The sequence below is a fragment of the Panthera leo genome, chromosome D1, assembly GCF_018350215.1.
Source record: "Panthera leo isolate Ple1 chromosome D1, P.leo_Ple1_pat1.1, whole genome shotgun sequence".
Taxonomy (NCBI): Eukaryota; Metazoa; Chordata; class Mammalia; order Carnivora; family Felidae; genus Panthera; species Panthera leo.
In genome coordinates, this window is record NC_056688.1 from 65,126,628 (window position 1) to 65,142,299 (window position 15,672).

Here is a 15,672-nt window from a genome sequence, read left to right on the forward strand (position 1 = left end):
GTGTCCTCAGCAAACTTACCATCTGTCAAACAAGGAATCCAGAGGTTTCCATCCCTAGCCCTGGTCCCTGTGTGTGCTTACAATCAGTGCTACTGCCTCTTACCACTCGGGTCAGGGAGGCCTAGGAGTGTCTTTACCACTACCTCCCCAAGCTTATGGCAGGCAGAGGCCTGGTTCTCATCGCAAGTCTGCCACATACCAACTTGCTGGGCTATCCTAGGCAAGTGTCTTTCCCTCTCTGAGCACAACCTCCTCCTCTGCAAAATGGGTCTAGTGTTTGATCTTCCAGACTCCCAAGGGAGCCGTGAAGATTAAGTGAAAGGCTTTGAGACATCTGTGGCTTTCCCTGGTGTGAGGCAGAGGCAATGGGCCTCCTGGGGATGGAGCTGATATTTCATTCTCTCTGGGGGCGGCTAAACTGTTGGACACCTGAGGCCTGAGATGCTGTGCCAGAGGCTCACCTCTCACAGTAGGCTGATTTCTAACATGGTCCCAATGATCCCATTTTCTATTATTCATGCCCTTGTGTAATCCTCCCACTTCCTTGAGTATGAGCTGGACCTAGGGACTTGCTCCCAAGGAAGAAAATGCAGCCAAAGTGATGGAATGTCACATCTGTGATTAGACGTGTCACATCTTATAAAAGACTGTGAGCTACTGCTTGCTAGCAGACACTCTCTCTTGACGGCTTTAAGGAAACAAGCTGCCATGTTGGAGAGGCCCACGTGGCATGGAAATGAGAGCTGTCTCTGATCCACAGTCAGTTAGGAATGAGCCCCCCCAGTCCAACAGCCCATGAGGAACTGAATCCTGCCAACAACCAAATAAGTGAATGGGAAAGCGCAATCCCCAGATGAATCCCGACATGAGACCACAGCCCCGGCCAACACCGTAATTATCGTCTGTAAAAAAGACCCTGAGCAGAGGACCCCGCTAAGCTGCACCTGGGCCCCTGACCCATGGAAACCATGAGATTAAAAAATGGGTGTTAAGATGGTAAATTGTGAAATAATGTGTTACGCAGCAATAGGTAGCTAATACACTACCTCACTGGCGTACCACACAGGGCAGGAACCTCTCCTCAGGCCAGAGAGAGGGGACCCTGAAGATCCATCTCAGCCCTATAATCCACGTTGCTGTGAGTTTCCCTATGGAGTCCAGTCCTTGCTGTGGAGTACTCAGGGGAACCCAGAGGACAGAGCCCCCTTGCTTTCTGTTGGGCCGACCAGGAAAGCAGGCGGAGCTGACCCACCTCACCACGCCATAGCCCTAGGTCCTTTCCAAACAGCAATTCTCCTGGGTCTCTGAACCCCACGCATGTCTGGAGCAGAGTCAGTATTTCAAAGCACAACCACTTCCACTTTCTCCCCTGTTCCTCACTAAAACCTAAGGAAGGTTAGGGAACCGTACCAATCATCTACAAGACCATCAGGAGCCTGGCCAACTGAAGCCTCGATGGACCTAGCAGACGGTCTTAATCATACCTGTTTGACTAGTCGGAATTACGATTACCATTTGTCATTCAGAATCACTACACGGCAGAGGCAGGATCTGAACCCAGTCTGTGTGACTCAAAGCCCACGTGAGCTCCCCTTGTTTTACAAAAGGGAAAGCTGAGAAACAGGGCACTCCAGCATCCGGATGGCACCCGCAGGCAGTTCCCCGCATAGTCCTTCCCAGACACCAGGGATCAGGAATTGGACCTTGTAAAGATTCAGGGAAGGGAGAGACAGGACAAAGCACGTGCTTGGGCCCGAGCGGCGGCCACTTACATGGGAAGACTGGGTCTCCGTCCCCTCTCTATCAAGTCATCACACCAACGGGTGAGGCTGAGTTATTAAACCTCCCTTCTGGGGTGCCACGCAGGTTTTCTCCACTGAGACTCAGAGCGGAGGGGTGGCTGCTCCCGCCACACAATATTAAAATGTCAGGAGTTTAAGGCCTGCGCTGGTTGAGTCATAAGTTATCAGCACCCAGTGAGGGCCGACAGAATGCCTCCCTTAAATTATTAAGCAGAAAGCGTCAGACTGTAATATTTTGCTAAACCGAAGTACAGACACAGACAAAGATGTCATTTCAATATTTGAAACCAGCAAGTTTAATTTAAAATAAGAGCAAACCAATAAGCTCAGAACATAGTGGCGTGTGAGAGGAAAATTATACTGTGAGAGGAAAAAAAGTGGAAGGACTTAAGAAATTTATAAAAGTAATCTCCAAGTGGAAATTAGAAATCAAGGCCTAGAAACAGAATAACACAAAAGAAATATTACTGTCCACTTTCTAAATCAATATAACACTGCTCCACGCCGGAATTACCATGGTAACTCAAGTAAAAAGAATCAAGCAATTCTTATTATTTCAAAATAAAATCACAGCCTGAAGCCTGGGTTTTATTACAACCACTGATAGATCGCTGGCTTGTATTTATCTGAAATATTGCTTTTCAATCAGCTGGTTTATGAATGTACACAGGCCTCTCACCAGCCCACTTACCGCCCCGTTTTGAGGTGAGGGGCTAACCAATGAATTGATTCCTGACTGACTGCATCTGCATACACGCCCAGGCTGGAGTCAGCGCTGGTAACCACGGAGCTTCTCACCCCTTCCAACCATCCAGGGGCACTGCAGGGCAGAGTGGAAAAGCCAGAGAAGGCAGCGGGGGGCTGACCTCATTGTGGTTCCCCTCCAGGCCTGCTGCCTCCAATGGCAGCCCCAAAAAACCACGCAGACAGCCAGCTTCCCTCACCTTGTCCCCAGGCATCCTGGCTGGCTGGAACACCAGCTGGCTCCACCTCTTCTCCCGTGAACCCTCCCTGGGTGTCCTTCTCCCCCAGCTCCAAGTCTGTCAGTTGGAACAGGGAGGCAGCCGAGCGCAGAGAAGGACGGCACACTCTGTAGTCAGATGGCCTGAACTCAGGCACTTGCAGGTGGGGGACCTGCGACCAGCTAGCTACACAGCCTCTTTGGATGGCGGTTTTCTCGTCTGTGAAATGAGGATAATACGAGCAGCTCTTTCTAGGGTGGTTCAGGGTATTATGTGAGATCTTACATGGGAGATGCTTTGGTGGACTGAGTACAGAAATGACCCCAATTCTCTACTCCTCCTGCTGGTATGTATGCACACCCTTTGTAATGTGAGTCTCTACCTCTTTCCTTTAAGGGCAGAATCTGACCACCCCCACCCAGTCCCTGAACTTGGGCTGGCCTTGTGATTTATTTTGGCCGACAGAATGTGGCAAAAGCGAAACCTGTCAGAACCAAACCTCGGCCTCAAGAAACCTTGTAGACTTCCACTCTACCTCCTGACCTGTCTCTGCCATGAAAACAGGCTGGAAGGGCTTGCTGGATGATGAGGGACTTGTATCCCTGGTGTCCAGTGGATCGGCCATCTGCCAGGCATGAGAGAGTTCAGTTGAGACCCGAGAAACTGCTCAGCCAAGCCCAGCCCAAATCACTGACCTACAGATTCAAGAGCCAAATGGATACTTGTTGTTTTGAACCTCTGAGTTGGGGGTGGTTGGTTACGCAGCAATGACTTACTAACACACACACAGTGCACAATGCCTCACTTTTAAGTAAGGGTTCAGTAAAACAATAGCAAGTGTGTTTCTATGACTCCTAAAGACTGAGAAGCTGCAGCCAAAGAGATCAGACTGTAAGCTCTGCACAAAGCAATGTTGCTCCAGAGGCATGAGGCTTCCTGGCTTATCAAGTGTGTACGTGGACGTTATCATTCCCATTCTAGAGACGTGAAAACTGAAGCCCAGTAAATTGTCTGAAGTCACATAGCAGTCAGCTGGGACCTAGTACGCAGGTCTCCTGAATCAGGCTGTACTCGAAGACAGCAGGCCACTCAAGACAGCTCAGTCGGGAAGAGGCAGGAGTTAGGAGCCAGTGACCCACTCTGACCTGGCAGGCCTGCACTCTGACGCATCTGCCCCTGCAACCTAGACCGGCCTGCTCACTCCTGTCACATCACCTGCCTTTACTTTGCCTCAAGTTGTGTCAGCCACTGTGGACTCCTGCCTTAGACAAAACACAAAATGAACACACTCCAACAAGAGACCAGCTTGTTGCTAGGTAGGGTGGATGCGACTCTGAGCATGGCTTGGAATGGTCTGTAAGAGGCTCTGACCACCTGTAGGCTCCTGCAAGGTCATCTACAGGGGAAAGGGCATGCCAGGCGAGGGGAACAACATGAACAAGAACACAGTGGTAAATGCCGGAGTCCGCCTGCAACACAAAACCAGAGCGAATACGTTAGCCCCGCACTGGACAGCTAGCATGGCAGAGGGTCTCAGGCATCGTGTCAGGATAGCAGAGGCTGGGTTCCTGGTTGTAGCAAGAACCAGGAGAAGGATGCTAGGTGGGATGGGAGGATGGCAGTGGCAGAAAAGAAACAGGTGGGTCCAGAGCCCCAGATGAATGCAATCCAGGGGTGTGCTGATAAATACTTAACAATTGGCTCTCTGAGAAAAAGCCCTTATTTGTATGGTTTGCCGATTTCCACGGTATTAATACTCCCACCATGGCTGATTTCAAGCTATCAACCTGATGCCACGGAACTCAGAGTTGGGAAGAGATGTGTAGGCCAGTGCAAGTTGGCTCCACTGGTGTGGTCCTATCCTGAGTGCAGACCTGTCAGGAAAACTCACCCTAGCAATGCCATGAAGAGTTAAGCGTGAGGGTGGGAGGATGTCCTGCATGCCTCCATGTCCTTCAATTATAGACACGGCAGGTAGGATGGGTTACATGCCATATGCACCTTTGGGGTGCTCTGGTCCATGAAGGCCCAGGCCAGGTTAGAGCCCATCAGCACATGCCAGGAGGACTTCCATTTGAGGACAGAATCGTGTCCTGTGGGCTGTCGGCAGGCTGGCTGGGGCCACAACTGGGATGCTCAGGCACCCAGTGCCAGTATAGCTGATGTCTCGCCTAGTCAGAGTTTTCTACCACCTCATCATGCCTTGGAGAGAGGGTCAGAGGTCATGGAAGCTGGGCACAGAGCTCAGAAAGGTGCTGAATCTCTGCGCTCCCTACAGAACCCTGGGCAACTCTCCTGCCCACTTTCCTCAACTGTCCCCCTATAAATGGATGGGCTTGCAAAGCGTGGTCTTGAAGGCTTCTTCCTACAATGCTATCTGCCTTGGAGATCTGGACAGTGGTAACTAGTGAAGACAGCCTGCCTCCTGGATGGCAGTGATCAATGGCCATGATGGGTAAACTGGAAGAGGGAGAGTGAGTGAACAAGGCACCAAATCGGGTGCCAGATTATTTGATCATACTCCAGCTGTGTGGAGAACACTTCACACAGGCATGAGGCCTCCTGGTTTATCAAATGTATACACAGATATTATCTTATTTAATCCTCATTAACAACCCAACCATTTAGACATGGTTGTTCTCATTGTGGAGATGAGATGGTATGGAGGCAAAGCAACCTCAACATCAGGTGGGCATGGAACACAAAACCACAGTGGGCACGTTGGACCTGCACAGCTTAGCAGAATGGTGGAGGCAGCAATGAGCCCAGTGGTGCCTGGCACACTGGGGAACCAATGCCCTTTTCCTCTACCTTCCTCCCTAACTCCTTCCAATCTCCTAGCACCCCTGATCAGGAGTTCCTCTGGTCCCTGGAGGTGGATCTGAACAAAAGCCTTGGCCTGCGGGGTACTTATGGGCAGGTCTGCCCTGGTGGATATAGCTCTGGAGGGGGTCTGCTTTTGGTGGGGACCCCAACATGGCTTGGGTCGTGTCCCTGGGAGGCTCTCCAGCTCCGTCTCCTGCTCAGAGGAGGCCTGGTCTGTCCATCCATGGCCACTTCTCAACTCTGGCAGCCAGGTGCCCGCGGCCCACTGCTCTGAGGCCGAACCTCATGTTCCTCTGCCCACGACCACAGAGGGGTAGCCGCCAATGCTTGCTGGCAATCATTCATCTGTTCCAAGGGAGAGAGACCAAAATAGATCTCCTCTTGGTCCTGCTCACAAATGGGGCCTGCTGGGAGGCTCCTTAAATGGAAGTGGGTGGGGCAGCCACCTGGTCTGACTCTGGGACACTGGCTGGGGTGGGGAATCAATTCTCTGAGGGATGAAAGGCAGGCCCAGGTTCTAGGAAAATGCGCACTTCCATGTGCTAAAAGCATCTTTGTGGGACATGTTCAGAAAGGGAGAGAGAGACCGTAAGAGAGACAGGCAGCTCCTGCAGCGACAGAGGCCAAGTGAGCGGCCACGTCAGCGCCAAGCCCCGGCACGCAAAGGGTGAAGCTTTTAGGCGAGCAGCGGCCAGTGATCTCAGCTTCCCCCAGTCCTAATGCTCCTGAAAGGCTCTCTCCCACTCCCTGTAATTGGGCATCAGTAGTTAATGCAGTATTGACTGCATTACACGCTCCCGTGCCTCCCCTCACTAATGCCAATTGCATCACCTTGTACAGTCACCGGCTTGCTTAGCCAATAGCCGTTAAAAGCAATCCAAATCATGAATCATATGGGAAACTTTTAGCAAGACACTGCCATCCAAGGAGACAATTTACAGTTGAGTTAATCTGGGTACATTAGCGAGACATGGATTCTGGACGACAGACCAATTTATGTTGTTTCCCTGTCCCCCACCCCCCCTTAGTGCTCCATGTGGGCAAATGAACGGAAGAGCAGGGAACAGAGAAACGCACCTGCTTCTTTACCCAAGGCTCTGGGAGGGGGTGAGGGAGACCCATCTTTACAGGCTCTCTGCCTGGCTGAATTGGGGCAGGAAGGGTAAGCAGCTGTACATGCTGCTCAAGATCTGTGAAGCCTTGTTTTCAGCAGCGAGGAGGTAGCTGCGGCCGGAGCTGGCATGGGAGCTACAGATGGAGACCCTTCTCTTCTAGGCACCAGGCAAGTGTCAGGCCTGGGCCCCATGCTATTGGCCTCACAAGGCCTTTACCAGTCCTCAGTAGGCACCAGTATCTGCTGGACTCTGACTTCCTGCTGACCCACTGGGGTCTCTGGCATGGAACAGCACCAGGGCCCACTTCCTGCCTCTATCTCTGGGGCCAGGAAGGTCCTGGCCACACTCTGCTAGGAGAGACCCCCAAGGACTCTTCTCAGTCCAGAGCGTGATGGGCTATCCCAGGAGGCCTTGCCAATGGCTGAGCAAAAGCTGGTCAGTACCCAAGAATAGCCAAGAGCCTGCCCTGGTGGATCAACCAGGTCCACTGTGGAGGTCACACTCATAGTGGTCATTAACAATTGAAGACTCGCTGTCTGGCCCTCCTCAGTCCAGCTCCACTGTCCTTAGGCAATTTCACTTATTAAAAATGCTCTAAGGATCATGTCTGGTGTTTAGTTCTCCAATTTGCCTGCTGTGCCCTGTGGTCACTCCAGTCTTCCGGCTGGGCCTTTCCAGAGGCAGCTTACCTGCCCTTCTCTAGCATGTACCCGGTCCAACAACCCCGAGAGGGTGCCCTCGGCATCCTCTCCTGCCCAGTCCCAACCCAAGGCTCTCACTGCTCCTGGGGCTGCTGGACCCTCTGCTGCCTGCCTCTACTCAAGGGTCTCTTCTTCAATGGCCTGAGGGCTAATCTGGCTCTCTGTGCTCAGAACTCCCTTTGCTCTCCTAGATTGTAAGCCTCTCCGGAAGGCCCGCAGCCTAGTGCCAGCTCAGGCACAGGTGCCAGGGAAAGAAGGGCTGTTTCTCCGGGAAAGTTGGAGCAGGGCTTCCTTTGCTGACAGGCAGGCCCGACGGCATTTAGAAGCCTGGACCCTGAGTTCCAGTAAAGTGGAGATGGCTAGGCCAAGAGCAAGCGTCCAAATGAAAGCAATTAATCTTAAAACCAGAAGTTTAACCATTTGCAAAACAGATCTTTCCTCTCTGTGGTGGCCCTTCACTGCTCGACCTAATGGATTACTTTATTAATAATGCACTGTGCTTAAAAGCAAAAAAAAAAAAAAAAAAAAAATTTTTTTTTTCTGACGATTCAATACTTCAGAAAGTCTCTTAAACCCGTTGCTACGGCAAAGCGATTGATATTTTATTATCTTTCAGAAGTGCAACATGAAAGCCCCGCAGCCCAGCAGAGCAAGAGCTTTGGTCCTCGGTAGCTGGCAGACCTGACTTCAACCAGAAGAGCCCCAGCCCCTTCCAACAAGATGCTGTCAGGTGGAGAAAAGGCATTGGGGGTGGTTAATAAGGGCCCGAGTCCCTGCTGCAGCCAGACAAAGGGTGCAGTGCTGCATCCCTGAGGGACATGCTTCTTGGGGGCCCTGGGGGCCAATGCTGCCACCCAGCTCACAGGGCCACCTGCTGAAAGGGGTAAGTGCCAGGAAGAAATTAGGCAGCAGGCACAGAGGGGCAGGTGAGCGGATCTAGAGTCTTTCTCCCTTCCCATACTGACAGTGCCACCCGCAGGGGTTCTTGGAATTGGAGGAAGCCAGACTCTAATATGAAGTGGAGGGAAGATTTACAAGCAGAAAGATTGCTTTTGGAGGACACCTCTGGGCTGGGCAGGACAAGAATCAAATGGCTCCTCAGGGTCCCAGCTGTCTACCTTCCTTGTGCTGTTATGGGCCCCCAGAGCTCAGTGGTATGAGCTGTAGTGGGCACCACACTGCTTAGACTGGACAGAGAAGGGGACCAAGGGGCATCCTGAGCTCCCCTCTGCAGATCTGGTGGAGATTAGGGGAAACACATATGCCCAAGTGGTTGAGGTGCACTGCAGTCTGGAGGCAGGAGACTGGCTAAAATGACCTCCAGATATCTATTCCCATTCAGGGCTCATCTGAAAATCTTGAGTATCACAGAGCTCAAAGGAAATCTGGGATGCCTGCACAGGGCACTACCTAGGTGGCAGTGGTGGAGGTCATCTTGTCCCAGGAGAACAATCTCCCTAAGGCCTCCCAAGGATAGGGTCTGGGTGTTTTCGATTTCTGGCTTGGGCCTGAGGAGCCAAGCATGCCAAATAACCATGGCTGAAGACATACCTTGATTTCCACATGCTTTCCATCATGAGAGTACCTCCAGACACCAAGGAATGACCCTCTGCACTATCTTCTGCAAGCCCCTCATTTTACCAAGAGGGAAAGTGAAGGCTAGATATGGGCACAACAAAAAGCCTCCTCCCTCCTGGCCTGCCCTGACCCGGTCCCTTCTCCTTTTCGTTACACAGACCTGTAGAAGCCTAGTCCTATGACAGCCCACATGGGGATCCTGGAGAGAGGTAGAGCATACTAGAGATGGAGGTTACATCCATCCCAGCCAGACCCTGGCAAATACATTCTTTTGGCCAGAAACACTTAGTTCCCCCTTGCCTCTCTTACCACATACATGCTGAGAAATAGCCTTCGTGGGCTTACTGGCCACAAGGCTCCTCCACACGCGACTCCCAGACCAGACCCTTTAAATGCCCCTCCCTGATGAAGGTCTTAGAGGCAGTGGGGAGGCTAGGAGCATCAGCATGTGGTAGCAGCAAAGGGCACACCCTGTGTGACCTTGAGCAAGTCACTGAACTTGGAATTTTTACTAAGTGACCATGTCAACACCACCACTGACCTGGTGGGCAGAGGGCCCAGGCCAGTAAAGACTGACTAGCAGGTCAGAGAATGGCCACCATGGTCAATCAAAGAGGATTCCTGCTGACACACAGCAAAGCCACCTTCTCAGTTCCTTACCAGAAGTCAGGCGACAGCAGGGGTGCCAACAATTACATACTAATCTCCCTACAACACCAACACACCAGGCAACCCTCACCTATAGGGCAGGGGGGCCTGGGGCCAGCCACGGAACTGCTACTCTTTGGACACTGGGTACTCCGTTTGGGTCACAGGGCACCCGCTTGGTTTTACCCTCAAGCGCAACGGGTTCCCCAATCTCTCCTAAACATACCAGGACACACACTGCAGGGCACTACCAGTCAGGAAGGCTTTGGGGTATGTGGGACCACCTTCTAGAGGCTTCCAGCAACCCTGGCCCCCTCTGTTCTGACCTGTAGGGCGCACTGAGGCTCTCGACCACAGCAGGTCATGGCACTGTTGCAGGCCGCTCCTGCAAGAGTGCTACTGGCCGGTGGCGGGACACTTGCTTCCTCTGGGCCAAACTCCCGCCTCCGCGCCCGGGGACGGGGAGATAGTGGGCCACTACTTGAGACGTCTGTCTCCCCGAGGGTCCAGCCGGCCTTCCCTTCGCCCGCCGGGCATCCAGGGGCAAGCAGGGTCTTCCCGCGCACCCGCTGGCCGCAAGCTCTGGCGTCCGATTCTCCCGAAGCCCCTGATTTGCCCGCCGCTTCTACCCTCTCGGGTTATGCGGCCGGCGCGAGGGAGATGGCTGCGGTGAGAGGAGCGGCCGCAAAGACGAAACGCCGCGCGCGGAGCGCCACTGCGCCGAGATCCGAGGGGACCCGAGCCTGCACGCGGCCCCGCAGAGCAGCACGCGGCCGGCGCACAGCCCGCCCGCCCCGGGCTCACTCACCCCTCCCCCGGCCCCACCTGGCCGCCCCCGCCCTTCTCCCCCCGCGCGCCGCCCGCCCGGGAAGCCCTGCACCGCCTGGCGTGTGTGAGCCAGCGTCCCGGCGTGTGCTCCCGCGCGCCGCGGCGGGGGGCCAAGGGGTGCGGGGCGTCGGCCCCCCGCTCGCCACCTACCGTCCTCCTTGTCCAGCACCATCATCTCGGGCGCTCCGTGTCCAGCCGCAGCTCGGCTCGGCTCGGCCGGGAGAAGGGCGCCGACTCGGGGCGCGCTTCGGCGGGGCGGCCGGTCCTCGGGCAGCGAGCGGGCTCTAATTACCCGCTTGTCCGGCTCTTAACCTAGATTGCACTCAGCTAGAATTACATTCAGGAGTGAAGCACTTCGCAGATACAAAAGCAGTCTCACCTACTTTTGTGCCTCAGAATTGCAAGGAACTACGAACTGCAATTTAAAGAGGGGGGGGAGAGGGAGAGAGAACAGGGAAGAGAGGATCAGAGCCGTTTCTTTGATTCTCACCTTCTAAATGGCTCAATTTGCCCAGTATAATCTGTCTTAATGTAATTGCATTTGATAGCTCATAACCCTGGCTCTGGCAACGACACAGCTTTCAGCCTCATAAAGTGTTTTCCCCTCGGATTTAATCTGAATCTCAATCTAAAATTATATTCAAAGAGATGGGGGAATCTCGGCGGCCGTCTCCCGCTGCCTTTCTCCCTCAATGTATGAGGTTTGCACTCCTGCTACTGAATAAATGCACACATTTCCCGAGGCCCCCCTCCCTCCTGGGTTAATGGGGAGTGGAGACGCGCGGGTGCCCGGCTCCGCAGCGCCACCTGGAGGTAGCTCGGCCCCAGCTCGGCGCGTGGCTCCGCGCAGCACCCAGGGTCCTCATCCCAGACCCTTGGTCAGGTGTACCACCCTTGTCTGTCACTCACACCCCCTCAGCCTTGGTTTCTGCCCCGGGCAGATCTTTCTCTGACCTCGCGCCCTCGCTTCCTACCTGCTCTGCCAGAGGCTTCTGGTTGCTTCCTGGATTTTTGGCAAAGTTAACCCTCTGCAGGGTACAAACTCTCCCACTTTGAGTCTTAGGGCACCACCCTGACCCCAGCACCCCCCTCCCCTACCAGCAAGAGCATCCTAATTCCATAGGAAGTGGGATCCTGTCTCAGCTTCTCTCTGAGCAAGCACAGCACGGCCTTGAAGGTTTTTCTCATTGCACAACTATTTATTGAGCATGTATTATTATAAGACACTGGTGATACAGCAGTGAACAAAAGATTCCTGCTATTTAGGAGTTGAAAATTCTTCCTCTGTAATTCAGGAGGCAGGAGGGAAGACAGTGCCCATCTCCTCTCCTCCTGAACCCTACTTCTCTACTAGTGTCCAGACTGCCTACTCTAGGAAGGCCACTCTTAAATACCAAGAGGTTTTTTTTGTTTGTTTTTTGTGTTTTGTTTTGTTTTGTTTGTCTCGACAGTACCAAGTTCCAGGAGGGGATGGAAATCTTAATGGATTTTTTTCTAACCCAAAGATGGCTTCGGATAGATGTGTCAGAGGCTCATCCCTGGCAGACACTTCTGAGGACTAGACCCAGGCAAGGAGAAGGAAGCCGAAGTCCCTGGAGGATCAAAGGACCGCCAGTTGGGATTTCATCCCATCTCTGCCTATTGCAAATGGTGAATCTTAGAAAATCACTTTATCTGGGCCTCAGTTTCCCTGTTTGTGTAGTGGGAGACATGTTCTGCTATCCCACGTTGCTGTGGGGATGAGTTAATGCATGTGAATGTGCTTTGTAAACTGTGGCGCCCCAACAGTGGGGGGACTTATTGGGTATAAATGAGACCTGGAGGCCAGGCTGTGCCCCTTAAGCCTTGGCAGACCGCAATGCAACGTGCTTGACCAGGGTGGGGAATGGGGGAGCAGTACAGAGGCCCATCTTCCTCCATCCTAGGCAGGGAAGTCAGGCTTTGAGAAAACAGAAGAGTCTGCTTCTAATGAGATGCCTCATCCGCAGCTCCGAGGGTTTCACTTTCCCCTTCATCTTGAATACTTAATCCTAATAGTCCTTGAGTATATTTGATGTTAAATATATCATTTTGCTCAGTCTCACTGTCCCTCAGGACTGCAAGCTTGATCTCTCCCCTGCCACCGCAGCCAGAGCTATATCCCGAGGGTCTGAGGGAGGCTTTGGCACTGCTGCCACTGACCCATTTAGTAGCAACCCCTCACCCCAGCCTGAGCTGGGGGCCAGTGTCACAAGCAATGGGCCTGACAGGCCGGCAAGGGCTAGGTTCTTGCTGTAGATGCCTCTGTGCTAGCTACCTGGAGGCATTCGCTCCACCAAGGCCGTGGCTTTACTCTCCAGTTCCAGGGCCCGCTTCTCCTCACTCTCAGGGTCTGGCCCTGACCCACAAACCAGGACTTGACTATCTGGAGGCACTTTCCCACTCTTGTTCATGTGGTGTGCTGGCGACTCTGTCCCAACACAACTCCCCCAAGACTCCAACGTGCCCAATTAGCAGCCACCCAACCAGCATCCCTCTGGGGAGTCAGGGGCCCTGTGCCCCAACTCAGGGACTGGAGCAGGCCTGGGGTGCTGAGCTAAAGAAGCTGGTAGGATAGATCAGCAGACCGGTGCTGTGTGTGAAGGGCTGCTCATGTCCATACACAGCTCTCTCTGCACGCTCTGTTGTCAGCACTGAGCTTCCACAGTGATCTGGAGAAGGGCCTCTGCAGAGACCTTCCCACTTTATAGAGCTACCCAGCAAGCCTTGGAGTAAGGTTTAGGTGACTTGAGCTTCTAGCCAGGAAGGGGCCTGCTGGGCTGACATAGTCAGACATGAGCCTCACCCTCATCCAGCAGCCAGCCACCCTCTCAGCACATGGGGAATTGCTGGGTGCGCAGGTAACTCCTGTGCCCAGGCCTCCCCCACCTAAGCCGCCTCCAGGTCCAGAGGCACACCTGCAACACCAGAGTGGAAGCCTCAATCCCTTGGGGGAGGTAGTGGGACTCCAACACAGTCCACAGCTGATGAGCATGTACTCTCAAGCCAACATTGCCAAGAGTGTTCCAGAATGTCCTTGAAATGCCTCTGAGGGCAGCAGAGGGAGACCAGTTGATTAACCCCCAGGTTATGGTGAGGAGAAAGGGGTTTCTACTGGCTGCCTTTCAAAGTTTTGGGCAGGTCCTAGCAGTTTGTCACTGCACCTGGAATGAAAGTCCTAAGGAAGGGTTCGTGCACTGGGTCGGGGTGTGTGTGTGTGTTCGAGCAGTGGGGGAGACTCTTTGCCTGAGGGCCTGGGCAGACCAGATATTCCAGAACTCAGTGGAGGCTGTCAGATGTGCCTCAGCCCAAGGGCCCTGCTTCCAACACAGTGCAGCTGTCTCCAAGGTGGGGTTACAAGCTGGCTTCACAGGTGACGCTCAGAAAGGTATTTGGAGTGAGAAGGGCCCCTTCCCTGTGGCCACCACAGCTGACAGGACAGAGTGACCCTACAGATTTTGAAGCACAATCAGGATGCCTGTTGGCCAAGTTCAGATGCCCTGCCCCGCCCCCTAAAAAGCAGTCCAAACACAGGAATTTGCAACCAGCTAGAGTGGAGAAGTACACAGTTGACAAACTTTCCTCTTTTGGTTTCTGGAAACCCCTCTAGGAAGCTGCAGTTATAATTTGTTAGGCCTTGTGGAAGCCTAGGCCAATTTCGCACACCAGAAAGCAGATCTCTCCCACCCTCTTAATGAAGGCCAATCCACCCCTGCACAACAGCACTGAGAAGGTTGTGGATGTAGGCTGACCAACTGTCTTGGTTTGTCCCAGGACTGAGGGGTTTCCAGGATACAGGGCTTTCAGTGCTAAAACCAGATGGTTCTGGGTAAACCAGGACAGTTGATTACCCCAGGGTAAGATGGTAGGCTGGGACAAGGGACTAGTGAGGCCAGAGAGAAAGGCCAGGCAGCCAGACCCTTCCCTGCAGACCAGCAGCTGCCTCCCAGCCTCAAATTTCCCTGCCTCACGCTTCAGAGCTTCATCTCCCAGGCACTAAGGAACTGCCCTAGCCCCTAGGGAATGATCCCATGGGGGCAGCGTGGCAGCGTGGCTCTGCGTGCTCCCGCCAGACTGGCAGCTACAATGGGAAAGCTGTGAGTTGGACTCAGGGGTGGATCCAGATTTTTTGAGAGCCAAGCTTACTTATGCAATTTGGGGGCTGGGGTGCTCTTTAAGAAAAGGAATACAAGATTACTAACGCCAAATGACCACTGAAGGACTATGAAGCTTAAACTTCGTTAGCTTCAAGGTAAATCCGCCCCTGATATTCTGGATCTGGAGCCCTACCCTAGCCAGCAGGGCACCTCCCGACACGCTTGGCTGGGGGAACCCTTCCAGGGGTGAAGCAATGTCACCCATCCCGCAGCTATGAAGTTCCAGATCTGAGCGACCCCAGGAGCATGCTGGTTTGACTGTAGGTTCTCAGGGCATCCCCCTGGGGGAGCCGTTCCGCAGTCGGGTGAGGAAGGGGGGACGTGCAGACACCCACCCAGGGAGCCTGGGAGACCTGGGGCAGTGGGCACTGCGGGGAAGCCCGCGGCGCGGGTCGCAGAGGCGCTCCCTGTGTCTGCGAGGCGGCAAGAGCCAGAGAGAAAGTTCCGGGCCAGAGCGTGCGGGGCTGGCGAGTCCGGGGCGGCCCGGGGGACTTCCCAACCCCGCTGAGGAACCCCGGGGGCTGAGCCCGGCACCCCGGCACACTCGCCCGCGCGCACACCCAGCGCCGCGCTTCCGGGAAGCGGCCAGGCGGCCCGAGCTGGCCGAGGCCGACGCGGGGGGACGCTGCCTCCGCGAGGCGAGCGGGGTGGCCTCCGCAGGGCCCGCGCCGCCGCCCCCGCCCCGCGCCCGCCGCGGCCCTCGGCCCCGGGCACCTACCGTCCTCCTGGTCCAACACCATGGTCCCGCGATGGCTCCAGCCCGGCGTGGGCCGAGGACGCGGAGGGGCGCGCGGCTCGGACTCCGCGGCCGTCCGCCTGCGCTGCTCCCGCCGGCCCCGCGCGGGCTCCGCGCCCCGCGAGCGGCGGCCGGGGACGGGGGCGGGCGGACCGGCGCCGGCAGCTTAGCCCCGCGGGCAGGGAGCGCGGGAGGGCGTGCGCGTCCCGGGGGCGGGGGCGGGGGCGCGTCGGTCCGCCGCGGGGTCGCGGGAGCCGCGCTAGCAGCCGCTGCCCGGGCCGGGCCGGAGCCGCCGCCGCAG

At 54.8% G+C, this 15,672-nt stretch overlaps 1 protein-coding gene across 2 annotated transcripts in view; it reads right to left on the reverse strand.

Moving 5' to 3' along the window:
- LMO1 (LIM domain only 1) overlaps positions 1 to 15,459 on the reverse strand; it is a 41,902-nt gene extending 26,443 nt beyond the window's left edge. Inside the window, exons 1-2 of one of the 2 annotated variants that reach the window (XM_042906427.1) lie at positions 15,354 to 15,459; positions 10,611 to 10,875 (exon numbers count right to left, since the gene is read on the reverse strand). In XM_042906427.1, the coding sequence (XP_042762361.1) occupies positions 10,611 to 10,635 (25 nt within the window). In that variant the 5' untranslated portion in view covers positions 10,636 to 10,875; positions 15,354 to 15,459. Of the gene's footprint in view, positions 1 to 10,610; positions 11,002 to 15,353 lie in introns of those variants that run through there. The other variant, XM_042906428.1, reaches the window with a different exon arrangement.
- Between the last annotated feature and the right edge of the window lie 213 nt (positions 15,460 to 15,672).